The sequence below is a fragment of the Sminthopsis crassicaudata genome, chromosome 4 (genome assembly GCF_048593235.1).
Source record: "Sminthopsis crassicaudata isolate SCR6 chromosome 4, ASM4859323v1, whole genome shotgun sequence".
NCBI classification, from domain to species: Eukaryota; Metazoa; Chordata; class Mammalia; order Dasyuromorphia; family Dasyuridae; genus Sminthopsis; species Sminthopsis crassicaudata.
In genome coordinates, this window is record NC_133620.1 from 464089579 (window position 1) to 464113271 (window position 23693).

Genomic DNA, 23693 nt, shown 5'->3' on the forward strand with positions numbered 1-23693 from the left:
CCTTGAGTTTCCTTGAGCAGGGTTAGGAGGTGGAAGAAGACTCATTAGTCCCTACACTCAGGCCCTCTTCCCCTTTGCCAGATCTCTTGCCCCAGAGAAGCAAGCTCCCCCACCTGTGCCCCTTCTCTCCTGGCAACCAAACTCCCAGCCTGCCCGCCCTTCCTGCCCTGTTGGCAGGCAGCACCCTGTCTGCCCGTCCTGGAGTCAGGGGAGCAGCTGGGTTGTCTGGGAGGAGGCTGATGAGGTAGCTACACACACGCACACACACACACACACACACACACACACACACACACACACACAGGCCCTTTCCCAAGAGGAGCAGATGGCAGTGGAGGCCAGAGCTCACTCTGCTTCTGCCGCCGCCATCACCACCACCTATCAGCCAGGTCAGCTCCTAGAGGGGACCAGAATGATGTCCAGTTGGCCAACTTGTAGAGGAGTGTGTGTGTGTGTATTATTGTGTGTATGTGAATAAGGGTGTGTGTGTGTGTGCGTGTGTGTGTGTGTGTGCATGTGTGTGTGTGTGTGTGTGTGTGTGTGTGTTAGGGACACGGACAACAGCCCTCCATTTCCAGCCTTCAGCCCTTCTGCAATATTTCATTGATTACCTGGTTCCTTTAAATAATATTTGAAGCTTATGTAGCCCTTTGAGGACTAAGAAAACACTTTCCTGTTATCTCCTTTTGATCTGCTAGGAATTTCTGCCCCTCCAAAAAGCCCACGTCCTTTAGCTCTGAGCCACATCTGTCCCCAGATGTTACCCAGAAGCCTAACGTGTGCTTCCTAGGGTATGCTCCTGTCCAATCCCCCACATACCACTTTGGGGTAACTAATTATTGGGAAACTTTTTTCCTGGGAGGAGGAGGGAGGAAGGACAATCCTTCAAGCAAGTGAGGAGGGTCACTGGTGTTCTTAAGAGTCAATGGTAGGACGAGGAGAGGATGTGTCTGAATTAAAGGAGGATTCCTCATCCTTGGGAAGGTGGGGGAGAGAACTGTCCAGCTGCCCCAGTCAGAGACTTCTCGGAGAACTTTGTCATAGGGCCGGGCTGGAGAAGGCTGCGGCCTGTAACGTTATAGTCTGTGTGCGCACATGCGGCTGTGTCTCTGGGGCAGGAGGAGGGCTACATTAAGAGCACACAAGCGCACATGTGTTATAGACACTCCTGGAGGAGGAGGAGGAAGGAAGAGCAGGATTCGGTTAGAAGCGTGAGTCTGTGACTTACAGGAATATTGTAACTTTCCTTCCTCCCCAGGAAGCATCTCGAGGGGGAGGGAGGAGCCCGTGCCGACACCCCCTCCCTGTCACCCTCACAGACCTCCCCTTCCCCAGCTGGGTGCACAGACAAAGTGTGAGCAGGTCTCAGAACAGAAACTGCTGACACTAGTGAGAACAGAAGTCAGTCTCCCTCCCCCATCGCCAAGGTGGAAGGGTCCTGCAGGGGTAGGGCTGGCGTAGCCACCACCCTCCGTGCTGGGGAAAATGCCACCAAAAGCACTGACTGCCTTCGAGGCGGGCTTCTTGCCTCAGTTTCCCCCATTAACCAATAAAGGAGAAAGAGCTAAGTATTTGGGGACTGAGCAAAGCTGAGCTGAAGGAGCCTGCGCTGGTGTAGGGAGCAGGAGGAGGGAAGAGAATGGGAGCGGAGAAGGACCAGTGGGGACAGTGAGGGGAGCTGAAGTCCACAGTGTGATTGCCGCTCCCTACCTGTGCTGTCTCAGCACCTTGGAGAAATCACTTCCTCTCTCTGGGCCTCAGTCCCCTCCTCTGTAAAATGAGCTCAACCCCTTTCTCCAGGGACTGGGACGTCAGCCCTGTTATTTTATTTTATTTTTTAATTAGAACAGGAAGGCCCGGTTGACAGTATAGCTAGTAAATGAATTTTCCCCTCCTTACCTCATTAAGGGAGAATGAGGAGCTTGCTTAGCTAGCTTTTCCTCCTCTTTGATCCTTTCCCCAACCTCTACAGACGGTTTTCTACTTCCCCCGCCCTCCTGGAAACTCCCCTCTCTGTGGCTCTGTGTTTGGGAAACTTCTGCTCTTTGGCTCCCTAAATCTCATCTCTAGAGCTGTTCTACTGTCTTCCATGCCCCTTACACACACACACACACACACACACACACACACACACATACAACACACACACATATACAACACACACACACACACCACACACACACACATATACCACACACACACACACACACATATACAACACACACACACACACACACACCACACACACATACAACACACACACACATATACAACACACACACACACACACACACACACACACACACACACACACACACGGAAAACTTCCCACCACTGCCGTGAGCAGACCCCCACCCTTGTACCCTCTGCTGGAACTTATGGGATGTAGAGAGGGGACAAAGAGGACCCTTCCTATCCAGGGGCCACAGGGGGCCCGCCCTCCCCACCTGTCCCACCCCTCTCTTCACCAAGCCTCTGTTCAATGCTCCATTCACTACAAAGTTGGCTGCTCCGCAATCGTTCCTGCCTGAAATTTAGACCCCACTTGTTATTTGTTTGTTACTTGAAGGACCGGGGGAGGAAGGGGTGACAGTGTTTCTGAGAGGATAAAAACCGGGGGGAGTGGGATGGGGGAGACTGGAGTGGAAGCATCAGCCCCTCCCAGTCTCTTAAGGAGTCTTCTGCTCTCTGAAAGCTATCCCAGCCAGAGGCCTGGGCCCCTGTCCCTGGTGCTGAAGAAGGGGCTGGAGCCTCACAAAACCTGGGTGGAGCATTCATCTTTTGGTTAAGAGCCATTTAAATTGCTCCCCAGCAAAATTCCTCTGGCTGGCAGGGTGAATGGGGGGGGCACTGGAGGGCACTCCAGAACTCCTGCTTCCCACCCCACCCCCTCACCCCACTGGCTGGGAGGGAGCCAGAAGGAGCTTCTCTCAGCCCTAAGGATTGTGTCTCCTCTTCTTCCCCCTCCCTACACCACCAGAGACAAAAGAAGAGCTGGAAGAACTCATGTCAGATATAAAAAAGACTGCCAACAAAGTCCGGTCCAAACTAAAGAGTAAGTGTGTGGGCGCAGCGGGGGGAGCTCGGGAGCCTGGGCAGCTTCCAGGGGACGGCTACCTCATTTTATGCCCCTGGGACCTGAGAGGGGGCCCGGCTCCATTTTTACTGAGGGGGGGAAAGGCCGGGGGAGCCCCTTGAATAAAAAAAAGTTTTCTTTTATAAATTTCACCCACTTCCCACCCCTTTTTAAGTTTCATCTATTGGGCTTGGCCCCACCCTACAGAGAGGAGCCTCCCGGGCTCTCTGGATGCAGCCTCAGCTTCTGTTCCCTTTCCACAGTTTGGCAAATAGAAACCTTTGGGGAAATCTTTCCCAAGCTTGCTGCTCTAGGGGCAGGTTGGCACGGTGGGTGAGGAGAGGAGGCAGTGTGGTATAGTAGGAAGAACCTTGGATTTGGAAGCAGAGGTCCTGGATTCGAGTCCTCCCCCATCACTCCTTGTGTGGTCTTGCACAACCAGTAAACATTTCATAGTTGTTTTCTGTACCTCAAGCCCTGTGCTAAATGCTGGAGATTTTTTAAAAAGACAAAAATGGGCGTCAATATTAATAAGGGAGATTATCTGTTAATAGATTGTTTAGTCACATCCAACTCTTCATGATCCCATTGGGCTTTCCTTGGCAAAGATACTGGAGTGGTTCGCCATTTTCTTTCTCCAGCTCATTTAGCAGATGAGAAAACTGAGGCAGACAGGGTGACCCAGGGTCACACAGCTAGGAAATGTCTGAAGCCACCTTTGAACTCAGGCTTTCCTGACAATGGGCAGAGCGCTCTCCACTTCCGCCTCACTGCCCCTAAAATACCAAGAGAGCAGAGGAAGGCAACCCTGTAGGGAAATACTCAACTTCTATGAGCCTCAGTTTCCTCATCTGAAAAATGAAGGGCTGGGCCCCATGACCTCGGAGGTCCCTTCTGGTTCTAGACCTAAGAACCAATAATGTAAGACAGGTGCTTTTAAAATCCTAAAGCAGGGTACAAATGGGGGTGTTATCGTTTGGTTTTGGGCTCTAATTCATCTTCATGTTGGTCAAATGAATGGGAAGAGCTTGAGACCTGGATTCGAGTCCTGGATCCATCATTGACGCCCTCTCTGACCCTGTATATCACCCTCGGTGTCCTCGCCTATAAGCTAAAGGGCTTGGGCCAGGTGATATTTTACAGCCCTTTTCCAGATGACTTGGGGCAACTAGGTGCGCCATAGTGCATAGAGCAGCAGTCCTGGAGTCAAGAAGACCTGAATTCAAATCCAGCCTCAGACACTTATCAGCTCCAGGACTCTGAACAAGTCACTTACCCTGCTTGCCTCAGTTTCCTCATCTGTCAGATGAACTGGAGAAGGAAATGGCCAACCACTGCGGTATCTTTGCCAAGAAAACCCCAAGTGAGAATTGGACACAATCAAAATGATCGAACAACAGATTCTAGCTGATATCCTCTGATTTTGTTGGGTCACAGGAGCACCAGTCTTGGAGCTATGGGCCCCTGGGCTCTGGTCCAGCTTAGGCCTAGAAGTGCACCTCAGAGGTCAACTAGTTCAGGCTCAGAGATTTGAAGGTTTAGATTGTAAGGTCACAGATCTACAGCTAAGAGGGGCTGCAAAGGTCATCTAGACCAACCTTCCATTTTACAGATGAGGTAACTGAGACCCCAAGAAGTTGTGAGTTGCCAAGAGCACACAAGTGGAATGATTTGAACCCAGCTCCTCTGACTCCAGAGCTTACCCGCCTTTTTATTTATTAAGCTGTGACTGCCCCTCATGTGTAAAGCTAGGGTCCCTCTCGTCTCTAAGCTGAGCCCACATCCCTTCCAGAAGCGGGGTGATGGTGGGGGACCTCCCCACTATGCACCTGGGAGGGGATCAGAGCAGATCTCAGGGTGGGTCTCCAGGGTAGGCAGGGGAGCTGCAAGCCTTGCTCCTCCGCAGGTATCGAGCAGAGTATTGAACAGGAGGAGGGACTGAACAGGTCGTCCGCAGACCTGAGGATTCGGAAGACCCAGGTGAGTGGCCATGAGCTGGGGGCCCAGGGGGGCTGAGGGCGGCCAGCCTGCAGGGCCCGGCTGATCCCCCGCCTGCTCCCTCCCAGCACTCCACGTTGTCCCGAAAGTTTGTGGAGGTCATGTCCGAATACAACGCCACCCAGTCTGACTACAGGGAGCGCTGCAAGGGCCGAATCCAAAGGCAGCTGGAGATCAGTGAGTGCCATGGGAGCTGGGGCTGGGGGCAGCGGGGTGGGCAGGCCCGTGGCCTAGTGCTGGGAAGGGCCAGTAGAGAGAAGGGGGACGGCTGGCTCACCTCCTTTGGGTTCCGTCCTCCGTGCAGCTGGCAGAACCACCACGAGCGAGGAGCTGGAGAACATGTTGGAGAGCGGGAACCCGGCCATCTTTGCTTCAGGGGTAAGTCACACACATAGGCAACTAAAGCAGTGGACGTGGGGGCCGAGAGCCTCGGTTCAGTTCTCAACTTAGCTGTGTTCCCTTCGCTTTCTTCCTCTTCCTTCAAGAAGGGTCTTGGCCCTCTGACAACCCCCAAGGCCCTTCCTGGGACCCCATGATTCTTGTTCTCAGCCAGCAAAGCCCAGTCTATGGTGGGGGCACCAGCAGGCAGAGGGCTTAGATGGCAATCCAAGCCTGATGTCCGTGGAGGGCCAGGCCAATCAAATCTGCAGATGCCCCAAAGCTGGGAGGGAGAGCTAAGGGTCAGTGACTCCCAGGGTGATTCCAAAGGATCCTGGGATTCCTGGACAGGTCTGATCATTTGACTTTCCATAAAGATGAACGTAAATCTTACATTTGGGGTGCGAAGATGAGTTCCTCTGGAAAAGGGAAGAGAGTTTTAGTGGACCACAAGCCCACAAGTCTGATCAAACAGCCAAGAAAGAGATTCCTAGCCTGGGCTAACCCATCTTGGGCCCATCAAAGGGTGTCCCAGAGGCACCCTGCGGTTCTGGCCCCACAAGCTCAGGAAGGACATTGATGAGGTGGCGGGCATCCGTAGGAAAGCCATCGGGACGACGAACCGTCCTCGGCTCTCAATTCATGAAGCTTAAGGGAAAGAACTAGGATATTTAACAGAAAGAAAATTGGGACGTGAGGGCTCTCTTCAAGGAGAGTGTGCATGGGTAGGGTTTCCCAAAAGGAAGAAAAGGAATAGGAGAGGGAAAGGAAGGGAGAGGTAAGGAGAAAGAGCCTAGAGGAAGAGGAGATAGAGAAGGGGGGAAGGAACAAAGGGAGGGAGGGAGAAAAGGAGAGAGAAGGGAAGCAAAGGCAAAGGAGAACAGGAAGAGAAATGAAGAGGGAGAAGAGAGAAGGGGAAAAGGGAAAGGGAGAAAGAAAGAAATTAGTCTCTGTGCATTTTTAATTGCAGAGACAAAAAAAGAGAGACCACAGAGACACACTTTTTAAAGTTCCATTTTGGATTTATCATGGATTTAAAAGGAAAAGCAAATTATATGTAATAGTCACAGTTTTCATGTGCTGTACGGACGACCTTTTTATTTGATTAAGACAAATGAGCGAGATATTTAAAAGGAAAAACAAATGATGTAATGTTTGCACTTTTGTGTACAATATTCAGTGTGTGTGTGTGTGTGTGTGTGTGTGTGTGTGTGTGTGTGTGTGAACAGTCTTCCTTGACTTCATTAGGTCCAAAATAAAAATAACAAAATTCTAAAGGAGGGAAGTAGCCCCGGGGAGGGATGAGGGAGGCCCCCACGCTTCTGGCTGCCAGAGCACAGCCTCCTCCCGGCCTCTGGTCCAGGACTTCGGCCTCCACCCTCGTGTATTGAGTCCCTCTGGGGGAGCCCATTGTCGGGCCAGCCTTCACCCCGCCCCCCGATGCCCTCCTGTCTCCCACAGATCATCATGGACTCCAACATCACAAAGCAGGCCCTGAGCGAGATCGAGACCCGGCACAGTGAGATCATCAAGCTGGAGAACAGCATCCGCGAGCTTCACGACATGTTCACGGACATGGCCATGCTGGTGGAGAGCCAGGTGAGCTTCGTCCTGCGGTGGGGGACGCGGGGCTGAGCCTCCGGACTTCTGGGCCGTCCTCCGCCCATCCCGGGCCTCTAGAGGCTCGTCTCCTTGCCAGCCTCCGTTAGGGACTGAGACTGAGGGATGTATCTATGGCTGGGGGAGGGGGAGGGTTAGGGTTAGGGTTAGTGGGGAGGGGGTCTCTAACCTCACCCGCCCTTTCTGTCCAACACGCTGCCCGGACGGAGCCCTCAGGTAACCAGTGATGCATGTGCCTCCCCCAGGCGCGCCTCCGCATGGCCCAGCCCCCGAGTCCTGCATGACTGTGCCCCGGGCCCTCCTGCATGGCCGGACTTCCCCAGCTTGGGCTCCAGCACGCATGCCCTCCCCCCCCCCCCCCCCCCGCGGGGGCTTCCCCTGCTCTGCCCCCAAGGAGTGGGCTCCTTCAGTCACATGCTCGCTCACTCACCAAACCGCTGAAACTCAGATTGACGCTTTAATGGCTGCAGTCCACGCCACCCCCTTTGTACAGATGGAGAAACTGAGGCAGCGCGGGGAGGGCAAGACTAGAACTGGGAGAACAAGCGCCCCTCCCTGTTGCAGTTTGGGTTTACAAAACCCTCCCACAATGACCCGGAGAAGAGAAGGGTAGCAAGTGTTTTAAACCCGTTTTCCAGATGAGAAAAGTGACGTGTGCACTTTGGGCCTCGGTCCCCTGACACTCGGTCCTTCTCCCGCCTTACTGTAATGAAAGATTCCCAGAGGCCACTAGTGTTCCACAGCTGTTTGTAACTGACTGGTCCCAGTCCTTCCCTCCCTCCTCCAGGCCAAACCTGCGGGAAGGGCTCGCCCTCCGTTCTGCTGCCTCCTCCTCTTCCTCTGTTCCTCCCGCAGGGGCCGGGGGAGGGTGGGAGCTGCTTCTGCATGAACTGTCCGGGAAGGCAAGTGTCCCGGAACCGCCTGTGGCCGCTGTCCGCCCGCTTGTGGGGGGCCCAGAAGCAGCCCCCTAAGTCCCAGCCCCCCCTGACCGCTCTCTCCCTTCCGCACTAGGGCGCCCGAAGGGTCCAGGGCCCGAGGGCCAGGAAGGGGGGCCGCCCCTCCAGCCTGGCCCCTTGGCCTCCTAGGGGGAAATGATCGACCGCATCGAGTACAACGTGGAGCACTCAGTGGACTACGTGGAGCGGGCGGTGTCGGACACCAAGAAGGCCGTCAAGTACCAGAGCAAGGCCCGAAGGGTGAGGGGGGGGGGGGGCTCCTTCATCCCTTAGGAGACCTGGCTTCTTCCAGAAGCATCAGCAGGGCTCAGAACCTTGGCCCTGGAGCCAAGCCCCCCAGGCCTCCTCCTCCTCCATCTCCTCCTGCCCCCCTCCCCAGTATTCTGGGCCTCCTCCCCCTGCCCCCTCCTCCCCAGTATCCTGGGCCTCCTCCCCCTGCCCCTCCTCCCCAGTATCCTGGGCCTCCTCCCCCTGCCCCTCCTCCCCAGTATCCTGGGCCTCCTCCCTCCCCAGCCCCCCAGGCCTCCTCCCCCTGCCCCTCCTCCCCAGTATCCTGGGCCTCCTCCCCCTGCCCCTCCTCCCCAGTTTCCTGGGCCTCCTCCCCCTGCCCCTCCTCCCTCCCCAGCCTCCTCCCCGTTCCACCCACCACCTTCCTTCCTCTGCAGAAGAAGATCATGATCATCATCTGCTGCGTGATCCTGGGCATCATCATCGCCTCCACGTTCGGGGGCATCTTTGGGTAGACCCCGGCCCCTCCCCGTCTCCACCCTTCGGACCACCCATGACAAGGAGGTGCCAACAGCTGCTGCTAACCACCGGGGCCCTGGGGACGCGCCCCCCACACCGGGGCCCAGAGCCCCCCCTCGTGCTCGTGCGCCCCCTCCCCACCACGTCACAGGGCCGGCCCCCTCCCAGAGCAGCTGAGCCATGTCATGTGCATGATCTCATTGTAACACTGTGTGTGTCTGTGTGGAAGGGGCACGTGGGCCTCGGGGGACAGGGAGGACAGTGGGGCGGGGGGATGGGATGCTGGGGTGGAAGGGCTCCGGCTAGAGCGTGAGAGGAAACCAGCAAAGGGAAGCAGGAAAGGGAAGGGGCTGCTGGCGAGCCCAGGCCCCCCGAGGCCTCCAAGAACTCCCCGACCCCTCCCACCCATTCCCTTAGCCAGGCCCACCCTGGGCTGAGCCACCAGGCCTGTGTGCCCCGCCCGGCTCAGGGCTGGGACCCCCTCCCAGAAGCCCCAGGCCCCTGACCTTGGACTGCCCCCTCCCGGATCGAGCCCAGCGACGGCCAGAACCGGGTCGGGGCCCCTTGGTGCTGTTGCCCACTTCTCAGGGAGGGACCAGTGAGGTGACACTGCTGATCACTGCCAGGCTGGCACTGCCCAGGGTTTGACCTCCGACCCTTTCCAGCTCTCCCAGCCTCTCGCTCATGTCCGTGAGAACCTAGAGAAAGACAGAGAACATCCAAGTCCAGCCCCCCAGGCCTGCAGGGCAAACCCTCCTCCCGTCCCCCTCCCCTTGGAGTTTCCGTGAGGGGGGAGGGAGTGGGCAGCCGGGCCTGGGCCCTCCGGGGGCAGCGATGGAGCCCTCTGGAGTTGCCCTTGCCCGCCAGTCCAGCCGCTCGCTCCAGCCGCCCTCGGCCCTCTGGGATCCGCCCTGCGCCCCGTGGATGTTGCATGTACAGGGCATGCTCCCTGAGCCCCAGGCTTCACTGTGCCCTCCCGTGCCCCTCCTCTGCCTTCTCCCTCGCTTGATGTGCCTTGTGCCAGGTCTGACGGGGGTGACGTCGTCGCAGTATTCATCAGCCAGCAGGGGGCCCTCCTCCCACTGCTTGGGACTTTGGGGGAGTTCAAAAACAAAATCCCCACTTGGAGCTGCCCCTGCCCCATTCCTCCCTCCTTCCTGTGGGTGCCCTTGGCGGACACGGGCTCTTGGGTGCACCCAGGTTCCTCCAGGGCTGGTTGTGTGTGGGTGTGAGTGTGTCTGTGTGTCTGTGTGTGGTGTGTGCACATGTGTGTGTATTGTACGTGTGTATGGTACATCTGTGCCCGCGTGCATGGTGCCCTTGCCAGGGCCCACCCAGGCTCCCTGCGCCCCTGCCCCCCAAGGCTTTGCTCCAGCCCAGTGACGGTGACTACTGTCCTGCGCTGCCCCCCTCCCCTCTCCCTTCTCACCAAAGCTCTTGGTGCAACCAGCTGCCCATTTTGTGAAATTTTTATGTAGAATAAACATTTGTATCTGTACCGGGTGGAAGGCTCCGGCTCCTTTATTCCAATGCCGGGCCCTGGTCACTCAGGCACCCAGAGCCCATGGCCTGTGTCCCGTCCAGCCTAGGGGGGCTGAGGGGAGCTCACCAAGGGCGTTGAGATGCTCAGAGGCTCAGGAAAGCCGGGATCCCCAGGCTGACCTGACAGACCAGCAGCTGCCTGGGGGATGGGGTCTGGGCAAGCGATGGCCTGGAAGGAGCCCAGTGCCAGGGCACGGGGCTTCCAACCTCCTTCCTGCTCCAAATCCTAGGCTCTGACGTCAGGGGGGAACAGAAATGGCAAACCATGGTGGGAGACGGAGGCTGTGGTTCCTCACCTCCCCCCCCATTCACCTTAACTCTCACAGTGCCCCCACAATGGGCCCCCCTGCCATCATTTCCGGCCTGCACCGGCCCACCTGCCACATACCTGCTGCCCTGACATTCTGGGAGCACTCTGCTTAAGAACCGTCGCTAGCTCCCGAGGCCCTCGGCTCACTATCGGGTCCCACCCTGTCCCTCGACCCCCATTCTAGCCAGACTGACCTCTCCCAGTTCTCACACCAGCTCCTGGCTCCGAGCTTTGGCCCCAGCCAGCTCCTCTGAGGGACAAAAGACGCTTTTCCCTGTCACTCCCCACTCCCCCCCTCCCAGTTATTGCTCGCATGTTCTAACATCTGGTCCCTGGAGTTCTGTGCCCCCACAAGGAGCCAGTTTTGCTTTTTAGGGTCCTGTAAATGCGGGTGCCTCCCACGGAGTGTAAATGGATCAAATATAAGAACTCCAGCTCCTGTGAAATGCGTCCACACACATGCGTGCACACTCACTCACAGCTGAGACCCTTACCAGACTGTTATGGAAGTTTATGTCCCTCCCTAGTGGAGGCGGGGGGAGGAGGGAATGGGACAGTGACTTGCATTTCTCCGAGGAATCTTTGGCTCCTCACTGGTGCATAAACCCTGGCCCATCTCCTGACACTTGCCAATTAACTGGCATTTACCCAGGATTGATTTTCCCCAGGCCAGAGTCTCAGCTGAGCCTAGTGGTCAGAGCAGAGGGGCCCTCCAAACTAATGTTCATAGTTCATACTCTGTCATACACTCTGCACCCAGCGAGACTTAGCCCCTGCTCATAACCAGGGAGCCCCGGGACCTCTGAGAAGTTAAGAGCGTGGGTGACACAGACCCAGGACTTTCCCCAAATGAGGAATAAAAAGAGGCAAGAAACCGATCAGCCCCCATCCCATTTCTAAATTCTTCCAACTCACTGCACCCTCGTTCCAAAAGCGTCGGGGAGAACTCTCCTTTCCTGTGATTCCCCCCAAAACACTCCAGCACCGGTCTCATCTTCGCTTCCTTATCGCAGACCTAGCACAAGGCCTGACTAATGGCACAACCTGAACCCTGGTCCCTCACTAGAACACAATCCTCTGCTCCCTTGGTTCCATTAACCCCTCTGGGGCAGCAAGCTGGGCTCTCTGCGCCCCATTCCCCTCAAGAGGTCCCACGCATCCAAACTCCCAAGCTACCCACCAGCAGCAGACAAGGCACAGGCCAAAGCAACTGCGCCAGGCCGGCCAGCATTTTCGCTCTCCTCCTGTGGGCCTCTCACCACAGCCTCTTCCCTTTTCTCTCTGGTTTCCTCGGCCCTCACTGCTTAACAAGGAGGAGGATGGCTCAGTGGGAAGAGCCTGGGAAGCTGGGTCAATGCCCCCACTGCCCCACTGCCCCAAGCTGACTGTCTCAGGGCTCCATGAGCTGGAAGTCAAGTCAATGAAATGGGAAGTGGTCAGTCTCCTACGGCAGGAAACATGACATCCACTTTCAAGAATGTCTCACTTTTGCCAAGTTGTACTTTATTCAAAAATAAGATGAAATGATCCAAGTCTTTTCTTGCAGGAACCTTGCTCTCCCCAAGCCCCCCAACCCCATGCCCAGGCTGCCATTTCACAGTGGGGCAGGCTCTTGCAAACACCAGCCACGGACCCAGGAACAGGCCACTCCCAGCCTCCAGCCCCACTGTGCCCCTTTGGCAGAAGCTAGAGCCAGTCACCACCTCCTGGGTCAGCAAAGTTAAGGCACAAATGGAGAGCCACAAGCCCTGGGGAACCAATGGTGGGCTCCTGGGGGCCACAGCCGCTGGAACGTGGCAGACAAGCAGCAGATGAGCTAGAGCGGCCCAAAGGGCAACGGGGCTGAGCTCTGGGCCGGGTTGAGAGGACGCATGCAGCTGCTCAGAAGTGGGGCCTCCGCTTGCGGCCAGTGTAACGTGTGTCAGCTCGCACCTCCCTACAAGGGGAACAGGGTGTCAGAAGGGAAATGAATAGAGGAACCCACAGGAGGCCACGGTTTACCCCCTAAACCACTGAGAACATGAGACCCAGGGGGAGATCCAAGGTCCAGTATGGGGCAGGCCGTCTCCTGAGCCAGACGGGGAATGTCCCAAGCCATCTCTGTCACCCACATCCTGCTCCCAGATGGGGAGGACAACCAAGGCTGGGGGAGGACGTGGGTGGCGTCCCTGACCTCCCCACCTGGCCTCGGCATATTCCAGGATTCACTAAAGGGACCATCCTGCCTCTATTCCTTCACCCCCGAACGCACAGCCAGACCTTCCACACACTCACTTGCCCTGCCGCCGCCGCCTCTCCTTCTTCTCCAGTATCCAGTCCCGGCTCTTCTTCAGCGACTTCCCCTTCGCTGTCTTATAACGCATCCTGGAGGGAGGAAGATTTGTGAGCTACGAGGTCACGTCCCCCATCCCGCCCTCTCTACCACCTCGGCAATGATCATTCCTTCCCTCTTCTCCAAGTGCCAGTGGCAGACTGCACACAATGCAGCATTGGCCAGGAGGAGCCCCACTCCCCATGGCGTGCTCTCCTGGGAAGGGCCCGTCCCCCAGACAGCCCTCCTCTATCCCCGAGCTGCCTCCTGCCCCTCTCATAGCTTCCAACTCCAAGGCCGCCTCTCCATGAAGCTGCCTTTGTCTCTCAGCCAGGAATGATTCTTCCCTCTCCTCTTGACCTCAGAGATCTGAGACTCACTGTTTTCAATGTTATTCTATTTATCTTTGCCCAGTCTTATCTCCACTGAAAAATTTTAAGTCTTTACTGTCTCCTTAGACACTCATTCATTAGCTACTATGTGCTTGTTCAATGTCATCAGATGGAGATCCCAGCGTTCCAGCCACTCTGGACCCATGGATACCTGTGCCTAGTAGCAACTACTTGTTCCAGTAAAGCAATCGGGGCGGAGGGAGTCCCAAAAGGGCAAAAAGGGGCCAAGTGCTGGGAGCCCCCACCCCAAAAAAGTCCAAGGCGGCACTCCAACAGGTGGCCCACAACTCACTTCAAGTCACTGTGCTGAAGTTAAAATAATTATCTGGCAAGGGCTGCTTTTTAAAATTTTAAGAAAATGCCCTAGGCTCTAAAAAAGCTGTTAAAATTTGGGAGCAAAGGAAAGTTACACCTGAATGGGAGCCAAGAGGCCAGGCTCAGGCTGAACTGCCCTAGAGCTGTCACCTGAGCACGCCTCATCCTCCTTGGACCTGTTTCACCACCTGTAACATGACAGGGTTGTGTTCTGACAGCCTAGGACTCAGCTGACAGACAGGAGGGCTGGTGGAGCTCTTGCCCTCAGACCAGAGCCCAGAAAACCCACAGATGGGCCAGGCAGCACCCACTCAACAGCGCAGAGGCACTTTGGTGTCTGAGGCAGGAAAACGCGGCCGCCGTGGCTAAGGACGGCCCCGACGAGAGTCCTTCAGGGATGCTCTTGGTCCCTTGCCCCGGCTGCTAGGGGCAAGCATCCCAGCAGCCCCACAGCTCAGAGACGCTCAGGATGACGGCCAGTCTGGGTCTGTGAGGCCATCCATCAAGACCAGGTCGGAACGTTTTGGGGAGTGAGCCGCACAATCAAGTTTCACTCCCCTCACTTGTTCCAAATCTTTTCTCTCTCCTTCCTTCTTTGGGCCCAACTGTTACAATTAGCAATTCTTAATCCTTTTAAGCTGCTCCAGACATAAAGGGCAGGAGGAGAGAACGGTTGAAACAGGGAGTCAACACCAGACCCCACAGACTTTTCCCAACACGATCTCACTGTTTAAAGTAAACCACGGGGAGGACAGGGAAAGCTGACCATCTCTACAAGCTTCCTGCCCCAAGGGGGACTTCCTCCTCCCTGACCATAGTCAGAGCTCTCCAATCTCCATCTCCTTCCTCCCTGGGTATTGCCCAAACCAGCCAGGAACAAGGCTGCATCAGAAGTCTACCTTTCCTTGGAGAACTTGGACTCTTTCCTCTCTTGTTCATCTCCACACTCAGTGCCCAGGCCCTGCAAACAGAGTCAAGGTCAGAAGGCAGGGAGGGCCCAGTTGTGGGAAGGGCACCAAGCACACCAACCCGAACAACTGCCCCCGCCCTGGGTTTGAAGCCGGCCTCTGCCAACTGTCCGGCCCCAGGCAAGTCATCTCCCTCTGTGGGTGGGCCCCTACTTCTGAGGGGGTGTAAAGAAAGCAACCCCCCCACACACACATATCCAGGAGTTTCTCAGAGCAGGTTTTGGGCCCCTTTGGGGTACCCAGAGACAAGTCCGACAAAACAAAGTATAAAACCTCCCTTGAGTGACCTAAAGGACCATGCCTCTGGCCGTGCTGGACATTGTGAGTGTCCAGCGAACATTCTCTGACTTCCCAGCCCACCCTGCCCCCTTTCCTTAGACAGCAAGAGGGACGAGGCACCATGTTCTTTGAACAAGAAGCTCTTCCTTACCGTGGGCAGCACACCCGAAGGCCCAACAAACAGACAGAGGAAGAATCTGAAGAAAAAGCACATCAAGGAGCTAGTCTTGAAGAAGTAAGTGCCCTCATTTCCCCTGATGCTCCCTTAAGGTAGCGCCGCCCCCGCCACGTCAAACACACCAGCAGCGTGTGCCCATCTGGATGGCCGTTCTCTCCACCCCCACCTCCCCAGAGACAGGATGACGACCCCAGACTCACTTCTTAGCTTTTGTGCTGTTGGGGAAGTCCACCACCATGCCTCCAGTGAAGCCGGCCTTCATGGCCTGGGTTGTGATCAGCTCCAACTGTGGGCAGAGAAAGTCCCCCGGGAGCAGGCTTCAGGAGCGGCCCAACTGCCCCGGCCCCAGCCTCTCCTGAAGCCCGCGGGGCCGTCAGATGCCTCTGGCCCTCGCCAAACCCGAGCGGTAGGGACAGAGCGAAAGGCGCCTTCCCCGAGCCGCCCCAGCCTGGAGGCGCCGCCGACGGGAGCGAGCGTTTCACAACAGGGCAGTTTCCTTGCCTGCCTCGTGCCCTCCGCACTAAGGACCGTGTCCGCCACGTAGGAAACACATAACAAAGGAGTCCTTGCTTCCACTGTGTGAAAACGACCCGGGCGCCTCACAAGGCTCTCGGGATTTCCCGAGCTGTGCAGGAGGAGCCTCCCCGGGACATCTTGTGTCCAGACCACAAAAAGAACCTCAACTTCCCACAAGCTGCCCCTGAGCTCCATGAGCACCATTCCCAGCCTGAGGTGAGACCAAACCCCCCCACCCCACAACAAGAAGTCGGGTCCACGGTCCCCGTGGTGGGAAAGTCCCAAAGCCCCGGAGTCGCTGCTCTCCTCTGAAGGCTTTTGGGACTCACGTCCCCTCTAGGCAAGGAGAGTCTTACAGAATTATGGTCAACAAGTGCTCAGGCTCCAGTCCGGACTGGGGAAGGGGGCGCAGTCTTCTTGTCAGACCCGGAGTATGCAGAGATCCAGGACTAGCAAAAGGAGCGCTCCCCCCCGCTTCTAACCAATCACTGGTGGACACAACCCTACGCCTTTCACCAACACTCAAAACTGAGGCATGAAGGAAAGGAAAAATCCGCTAAGTCTTAGAAAAAAGGTTTTCAGCCTTTTTAATGCTAGGAACCAGAGGCCTATGGGTTCCTTAGAAGAGCGAGATTTTTTTTTAAGTATGTGAAATAAAATCCATAGGATTAGTTCAAATAAAGATGGCGCGATATGGAGAACATCCCTTTCGGGTAGAGGCTGGCCTCGGAGGTCCTCTCCCCCCCTCAGACGCCGGCCGTCCCCTCAGAGTTTGGAGCCCGGCTCCCCAGCTCGTCCCACGCCAGTGGGCTCACCTGCTCGGCGTTCTCCGGATACAGCTGCAACACCGCTCGAGCTCCTCGGGCCTGCAGGAGAATGGACACTGTGGGTCTCTGGACAGCCCCCGGGCCACCCCCAAAAGCCAGGAGGGCGCCTACTCACCAGCACAGAATAAAGGGACGAAAAGAAGCAGTGCAGGCGCTTGGCGGGGTTGTGCGTCCTCTGGTCGGCGTTGCAGAGCCACTGCACGGCGGAGATGCTGACGAAGGACAGAAGGCGTCTTTGGGAGCACGGCTGAACCTGGCAGGCCGGCCTCCCCGCCCCCCCCCCAGCTGCTCCCTCTCCATCCCCCGCTCCCGTCCAACCGCCGTCCCCTGGAATCCGAGCCTATCGCCTCAGTCTCCTGCCGCCTCTGCTCGGACCTGGTCGATTTCTGCCATTTAGCCCAAGAACGTCCCCGAAGGGCACAGGTTCACCCTTGAAGGCACAAGATGCTTTTTCTCAGCCCTAGCCTAGCCAACCTTCCGCTTGCCTTTGCAAGTTGCTTTTCCCTCGCCTCGTATGGGTCTTTGCCTGGATTGTTTCTCCAATTAACTCAAAAATTCACCCTCATTAGATAAGGATACAAGCAGCCCCCCCCCCCTTAAAATGTCGGAAAGTTAGACTGTAACTTTCCCCTCCTCTCTCCTGATCTCCTTCCCCAAGAAGTCGTCCCCAGTGGGAGGAGCGGCTCAGCATCCCTGAAAGACCCTCTGGACTCCCCCCGGGCTTTCTCCCCGTTTCACGTTCCAGTCCAAGGTGACAGAGCGAGGTTACCGCTCAGCGCCCTCCACACTCCCCTCCCAGCACCACAAACACTGCACACGCTGCAGCCAAACACAGGACGGCCGAGACCTCTCCGACCACCCGGCCGGAGATCCAGACTAGAGAGCCCCAGGCGAGTCTTCCCGCCTCTGGGCCCGCCCCCCCCCCCTCGGCTCCCACCGGCACGGCCCCTCCCCCGACACCGGGCCCAGCGTACCTGATACAGCCGTCGAACGTGCCGGGCCTGAAGGGGATGCCCTGGCCCATGTCCCCCTTAAGCAGGTCTCCCTCCACCTCGCGGTCCACGGCCACATCTGCGTGAGAGACGATGGCACGAGGGGCTCGAGCCGGCCCTCGCCCCCCCACACACACACACAGTGCCCGCCGCCCCGCCGGCCCACTCACCCAGCATGGCGGAGCTGATGTCGATGCCCACCCAGTGGTGCCCCTGCCCCGAGATGAAGTCGCCACTGAGCCCGGAGCCACAGCTGGAAGGCAAAGTGGGACGAGAGTCAGGGGAGCGCGAGCAGCCCCGAGGGCGCCGGAGACCTCCCGGGGAAGCCCCCGCCTTACCCCACATCCAGCAGGAAGCAGGGCTGGTCCTCGGGCAGACTGAGGAGCTCCACGGCCCGCTCCGACATCTGGGTCTGGATCTCAATCATCCGGGAGCTGGGGGGAGGGGGGAGCACACGGTGGCTCAGCCCTGTCTGCAGCCAGAGGCAAACAAGGCGGGGCCAGAGCTCCGGCTCATCCCTCAGCAGCCCTTCTACCTGGCACTTCCCACGGCCCCTCACACAGGAGCCTCAGGCTGCAGGCCCCAGCGTCACCTAGGGCCCTCTGCCGGTGCGCCGGACCCCTCCCCAGAGCGCCCCCCATGCCCCTCCCCCTCCCCCACTATTCCCCTACCCGGATCTATTCCTGCCCCTGCCCCTCCCCCAGCAGGCACCCCCCCTCGGCGGAGGAATCATCAGGGTCCTTCTGCTGCACAAAGGCCGCCACTCCCGTGTCCCGAGGATCTCTCGGCAGGGCCCGCGAACAGCGTGGTCAAGGCCCCGGGCTCCCAGTCCTGGCCCATGTTCCCCCTCAGAACCGGAGGCTGAGAGGCCCCATGACCCCCCCCCCTTCAATTCCTTATGCCACAGACACCCACCCCACGGGCCATCGGGGAGCTCCCGAACCTCTCCCCACGCTCACCCACTTAGTCGCTGGGCCTCTGCCGACCCCATCTCCTTTTGCCCTCACACCCACCCTGGGGGCGGGGGGGTGCTGCCGTTATTCCCATTTTACAGCTAAGAAAACTGAGGCAGGTCCAGGGAGAACGAGCGGACTCCAGGCCCCGCCCCCTCCCGGCTCCCCAAACTTCCGCCAGGCCCGGCTCTTACTTGTGAGTGTACTTCCGGGCTTCTTCCTCATTGTAAAACTGCGGGGGAGACAGAGAGAGAGAGGGCGCCAATAAGAGGGGGGTCGGAGGCAGCGGGGCCGGAGCTCGGGGGAACGGGAGAGGCTCACCAGCTCAGGGGGCCCGCGGTGCTCCGGCCTTCGGCCGCCGCACGCCATGGCTACACTTCACGACTGCCTTCAGCGCGGCATCCGCGTCATCTCCCAGCGCCGCCCTTAGGACCCAACCGCCGCTTCGGGGCCACGAATTGCGTCATATTCCCGCGCAGGCGCAAGCGCACTGCAGCCCGTCCTAGCCCCGTCCCTTCCTGAACCGACTTCTTCCTCTACGCGATTGGCCCTGAGCAGAGTTCGTCAGGTAACCCGCCCCGTCTCATTGGCCGGCCCTTCCGACTCCACCCCGCCCGGCGCAAGATGGCGGCCCTAGTGGGCCGGCGGTGTCCGCCGGTGTGGTGGCCCGCTGGGCTTCAGGAGGTCCGGACCAGCTCCTCCGGCAGAGGCGGCTACTGGACCGGGAAGGACCAGGCAAGCGCTGGCTCCTCCCGGTACTCGCGCACGGCGTTGTACGACCTGCTGGACGTCCCGGTCACGGCTACCCAGGCGCAGATCAAGGCGGCCTACTACCGGCAGAGCTTCCTCTATCACCCTGACCGCAACTCGGGCAGCGCGGAGGCGGCGGAGCGCTTCACGCGCATCGGCCAGGCCTACATGGTGCTGGGCAGCACGGCGCTGCGCCGCCAGTACGACCGCGGCCTGCTGGGCGCCGAGTACGCGCAAGTCACCACGCACGCGCCCCCGTCCCCTCGGACCCCGCGGACCGAGTCTGCGCACTCCGCCTACGGCCCCCAGCGCGCGCGGCCCGCCCCGGGCGGCCAGCACATGTTTGACTTCGACGCCTTCTACCGGGCGCACTACGGGGAGCAGCTGGAGCGCGAGCAGCGGCTGCGGGCGCAACGCGAGGCCCTGCGCAAAGCCCGCGAAGTGCGCGCCCGCTCGGGGCTGCGCTGGGATGACAGCATGCTCCTGGGCCTAGTGCTGCTGCTGGGCTTCATGGGCTTGTCGCACCTCAAGTAGTCGGACTGCCGGGGCTTCGGTCCCGCCCTGCGCCTGCAGGAGGACGCGGGGGGCGGGGTCCCCAGAGCCAAATGAACCGTGTCTCAATGCATCCTGAGCTTCTGTCTTTGTTATCAGTCACCGGCTGCAACCACAGGGGATGGCGGTGGGTCTGTGCGGCCTCGCCCGCTGTAGATGCCTTGTGTCCAGCGCCCCATGGGAAGCAGTGGGCTGAACCGGAAGACCCTCCGGGGTCCTCTCTGTGTCTGAGATTTTATTGAAGCCGAAGGTGCCAAGGAAGCCGCCGGTTGCTTTCTCTCCTGGCCAGTTTCCCCAATAAAAAAGTATTCTCCAGCACCGACTGTACTGCTCACTAGTTGGCTCTGCAAGTGGTTGACGCTGTGCCCACGGCTGGAGAACTGTCACAAAACCCGGGCCCCACTAAAATGCAGAAGGGAAGGGGAGCGGGGGATGGGACAGGCAAGTATTAGGCACCAAAAGCACCTCTCCGGTAAAGGCGGCTCCAGTGTCAGGCTCCACGCTGCCTGCCGAGCTACCTCTGACGCTGTGAGATGTGGTGTTTGGGTTTAAGTGGGACACAGAAGGTGTAGGGAAATGACTGCATGGACCCGAGCAGGTGAGTGCCGTCTGTTCGGTGGTGGTGGAGGAGGAGGAGGAACTCAGATAAACGGAGTTTTTAACAAAGTGTGGAGGCAAAAGAAGCAAGTTACGGGGAGTGATGAGTAGGCAGCCCGGTTTTAGACTTCACTGAGTTTGGGCATTCAGCGGGGGATGAGGGTGGCCAAAGTGATGGGTTTGGAACTTGGGAGAAAGGTCAAGAGAAAGATTTAGAAACCATCTGCTAACTGTGTGATTGAAGCCCTGCAAGTAAGATCACCAAGAGCCGGGACAGCCCCTCCTGAGGCTGGTAAGTGTGGCAGAAGGAAGGAGCATTCAGAGGGAAGTCTCCTTTGTCCTCTGGGAAGAGGAAACGGAGGCCTGTGCTGATCTTAAGCCAACCTGTTCCAGCCTGGTTTGGGGAGGGACAGATCGCAAATGCAGCTGAGTTAAGGCAGCACCGAGTATCTGTCACTGAAAAGATGGGTCAGTGAAAAATCAGCAGGGCTTCATCCGAAACAGCTGTCTGCCTGGTCAGGAGATTAGCTCCCTTGTGGTTGCATTTCAATTCCCTGTTCAAACCTGTGTCCTTGGGCCCTTTCTTGTGGGCCAGTCTGCTCTGGCCCTTTAAATATCCCAGGCATCTCAGACGAGACACCTCATTTTCTGCTGCGCTTTTGGCCTAACCTTTCCTGGGTGTCTTTGGATGAGTCCTTCCTGTCATGTGCCTGTCCCCCAAGGACCAGGCAAATAAGCATCGTCTTTTCCAGTCCTGTGGAATGATAGAGATTGGGGGTAACATGGCTCAAGATGTGGGATGGCGAAGGTTAAAACTGGCAGTGGAGTCGGCTTCAGCAGCCAGGGTCACTCAGCTGACAGATGAGGTGGGACTTGAATGCCCTGCACCTCTAGAAGGGATTTCTGAGCCCAGAAGGATTGTCTTAATGCTTTAAACCTTTCTCCAGAATGGGATCATTCCTCTAATCTCTTTATACTTGAAAAACTAGGTCCATCTTGACCTAGTCTGTTTTCCCTGTCCCTTGGTGCTGCCCTCCCTCATTTACCTCAGCTCTGTCTCTTGAACTGGATTCCCCCCCTGAAACCGAGTGTGGTGCGACATCAACAGCTTCTCCTGTTAAATGCTCATTGTCAGTTGTAGCAGCAGCGGCTGGCGTTCATAGAACGTTCACCTTAAGGTTTATGAAGCACTTTCACTACAACCTGCTAGAGTGAGCAGCAGAAGTAACAGTTGTCTTATTTTACAGCTAAAGAAATAGTCAGAAGGTGAAGGGCTGGCTAAGGGAGTCACCCAAGCAACAAGTGTCAGAATCAGAGCTTGTGAGCCAGAGATTTCCTAATGTTCTTCCCAGCATTCCCCGGGACTGCTGGGGTGAGAGAGGAGTGCCCCTAAGAATGGGAGCACAGCACTTCTCTGTTTTTCTGTTCTGTCAAGCCCAGAGGCCTTTGCCAAAGTGCCATAGCCATGGACTCCCAAAGTCACCATCCAGGTGCTGTTTGTAAGTGATGTTACCTGGGCCTTTCCTATCCCTAGGATCCTAAGAGCAGCCCAGAGAGACTGAACATTCCCAAGAAGAACAGGTGTCTCCCTGCCCCCGTTAGCCTCAAATTCTACCCAATAGGGGGGAACAACTGGCTTGGGAAGAAGCCAGAAGCTAAAAGTGCATTCCCTCACAGGATCCTGGGCAGCAGCACAGTCAAATCCCCAGGCTCACTATCCTACCCACCCCAGAACACAGATTTTGGAAGAGAGAAGCAGCAATCTTTGTATTGTCATCCTAGGTAAAATTGCAGTCATTCAACAGTTCCAAGCAGGCACCTAACTCTGGCCCAGAGACAAAAGTAGTAGACATACTGTGACCTTGGAGTTTCCAATCTAAGGTGTATAATACAGACATAGGGAAGCCAGTGCAGACTGGAAGCAAAAGAAATGCAGCGATGGGAGGGATGAGACAATCGGGGAGCCTGGGAAGCACCTCAAGGAAAGTGATGTTTGCACAGATCAGTGAAGGGCCCTGGCTTGGAGCACGGGATGGGGCGTCACTGGTGGGCAGAATGTTGTGAGATCAGGGAGTTGATACATTTGGCTGACGATAGTGTATGAGGGGGAGGAATGTGTGGCTGGATGTGCCAGGCCTGGCCGTAGATGCCAACGAGGAGTCTGTATTTTATACCCAAAACAATGGGAAGGCACTGAGGTTTCTTGAGTGAAGAAGTGACAGATGTGCGCTAATTAGGGATGTCACTTTGGCAGCTGTTCAGATGGCAAAGCGGAGTGGGGAGAGAGACTGAGTCCTCAGAGACCATCCGGGAGGCCACGGTGGTGCACGCAAGAGTAGTGGGCAGAGGGAAGGACGAGGGCTGGGGCAGTGGGGAGCATGGTGGCAAGCACTGAAGGAGGGCACGGTGTTCTGGGGGAGCCCGCCTCCCACCTCCTCATCCCCCGGTTAGAGTTAGAGGATTTGGAGTTGGCTGAGTCAGAAAGAAGCTGGATCCCCATTTCCTTTAGAAGCTCCGCTCCTGATTTACTGGGTGTCTTTGGCTGAATCCTCCCACTCTGTGCCCTCAGGACCAGCCAGTACTAGCTCATGCCCCACATTCTTTCCCTGGAGGTTTAAAGATTGATGGTTCATCCCTCTAACCAGGCATCCGCATCCTTCCTACTGCAGATCAGATTTCAGCTCCTTGCTCTTATTTCCATGTCACTGACCAATAACACGTTTCAATTCAGTTCAATGTGTTCCAGACACTGTACTCTGCTCTCCTCAAGTGTCTCAGCCTGGCATGGAGGAGACGTGCATGGACGATAAAGCCGGTGACTTCTGTCTCCTGAGAGAGAAAGGCTTCAAGTGTAGCCTGAACACCACGTTCAGAGAGATTCATTCGTGTCGGCCAGAAGATGCCGGGGTCTTCAGACACCACTACTCTGACAAGGGTCAGAAGCCCCAGGTTGGGTCCCAGCTGCCCTTGGACAGCTCAGCCAACCTCATCCAATGGGGATAATATTGCCAACAATACTTCTTAAAGTGACAATGAAATAAAATTCTAAACCATAAAGTGTTATATAAATGTGACCTGTCATTGAAAGTGCTAATAAACTAATACGGAAAGATTGGAGAAAGAGGGGTTGGCTGATGGAGCTTAAACCCCGGGAAGATAGGTTCTGTTCTTCCTGTCTATTTCCCATGATGTATATATTTCTTATGGAGAGACAGCCTCATTTCTGTGTTTGTCCATGGTGTCTTGCATGTTTCCTGACACTTAGACACTTAATAAATACCTATTAATTAAGTAGAAGCGTACAGCTAACTTGGTGGGGAGGGCTTACTCATTCTTGTCCCCCCTATCCTCTCATCCTATTTGGATGGGTACCACTGAAGAGAGTAGAACCTAGACCTGAAAAAAAAGAAAAATCAAGCAGCTTCACAATCTGCCT

The 23693-nt window shown here is 56.9% G+C and overlaps 3 protein-coding genes and 1 non-coding gene across 11 annotated transcripts in view; 2 read left to right on the forward strand and 2 right to left on the reverse strand.

Annotated features, from left to right (window-relative positions):
• Nucleotides 1-10275, forward strand: part of STX1A (syntaxin 1A) — a 37554-nt gene extending 27279 nt beyond the window's left edge. The window contains exons 4-10 of one of the 2 annotated variants that reach the window (XM_074264073.1): nucleotides 2981-3055; nucleotides 4983-5056; nucleotides 5143-5251; nucleotides 5379-5452; nucleotides 6914-7051; nucleotides 8158-8268; nucleotides 8694-10275. In XM_074264073.1, coding sequence (XP_074120174.1) covers nucleotides 2981-3055; nucleotides 4983-5056; nucleotides 5143-5251; nucleotides 5379-5452; nucleotides 6914-7051; nucleotides 8158-8268; nucleotides 8694-8771 — 659 coding nt within the window. In that variant the 3' untranslated portion in view covers nucleotides 8772-10275. Of the gene's footprint in view, nucleotides 1-2980; nucleotides 3056-4982; nucleotides 5057-5142; nucleotides 5252-5378; nucleotides 5453-6913; nucleotides 7052-8083; nucleotides 8269-8693 lie in introns of those variants that run through there. The other variant, XM_074264074.1, reaches the window with a different exon arrangement.
• A 1834-nt stretch (nucleotides 10276-12109) lies between these two features.
• On the reverse strand, nucleotides 12110-19392 carry BUD23 (BUD23 rRNA methyltransferase and ribosome maturation factor). 2 transcript variants are annotated; one of them, XM_074264076.1, is made up of 12 exons: nucleotides 18680-19392; nucleotides 18553-18590; nucleotides 17744-17839; nucleotides 17576-17658; nucleotides 17388-17484; nucleotides 16529-16625; nucleotides 16402-16452; nucleotides 15271-15356; nucleotides 15044-15089; nucleotides 14545-14606; nucleotides 12902-12991; nucleotides 12110-12563 (listed from the first exon to the last, which is right to left on the reverse strand). In XM_074264076.1, the coding sequence occupies exons 1-12, from the start codon at nucleotides 18725-18727 to the stop codon at nucleotides 12509-12511; spliced, it is 849 nt and encodes a 282-aa protein (XP_074120177.1). In that variant the 5' UTR covers nucleotides 18728-19392; the 3' UTR covers nucleotides 12110-12508. The 2 variants fall into 2 exon arrangements, with proteins under 2 accessions (XP_074120177.1, XP_074120178.1); XM_074264077.1 differs by lacking the exons at nucleotides 18553-18590; nucleotides 18680-19392 and adding an exon at nucleotides 18365-18513.
• LOC141542077 (small Cajal body-specific RNA 20) lies at nucleotides 13977-14108 on the reverse strand. Its single transcript, XR_012482081.1, has one exon.
• DNAJC30 (DnaJ heat shock protein family (Hsp40) member C30) lies at nucleotides 18972-23314 on the forward strand. 6 transcript variants are annotated; one of them, XM_074264081.1, is made up of 2 exons: nucleotides 18972-20549; nucleotides 22989-23314. In XM_074264081.1, exon 1 carries the CDS (start codon nucleotides 18983-18985, stop codon nucleotides 19640-19642), a length of 660 nt encoding a protein of 219 aa, XP_074120182.1. In that variant the 5' UTR covers nucleotides 18972-18982; the 3' UTR covers nucleotides 19643-20549; nucleotides 22989-23314. The 6 variants fall into 6 exon arrangements, with proteins under 6 accessions (XP_074120182.1, XP_074120180.1, XP_074120181.1 ...); XM_074264079.1 differs by having other exon boundaries at nucleotides 18983-22039; XM_074264080.1 differs by having other exon boundaries at nucleotides 18983-22039; nucleotides 23004-23314.
• Nucleotides 23315-23693: the final 379 nt, after the last annotated feature.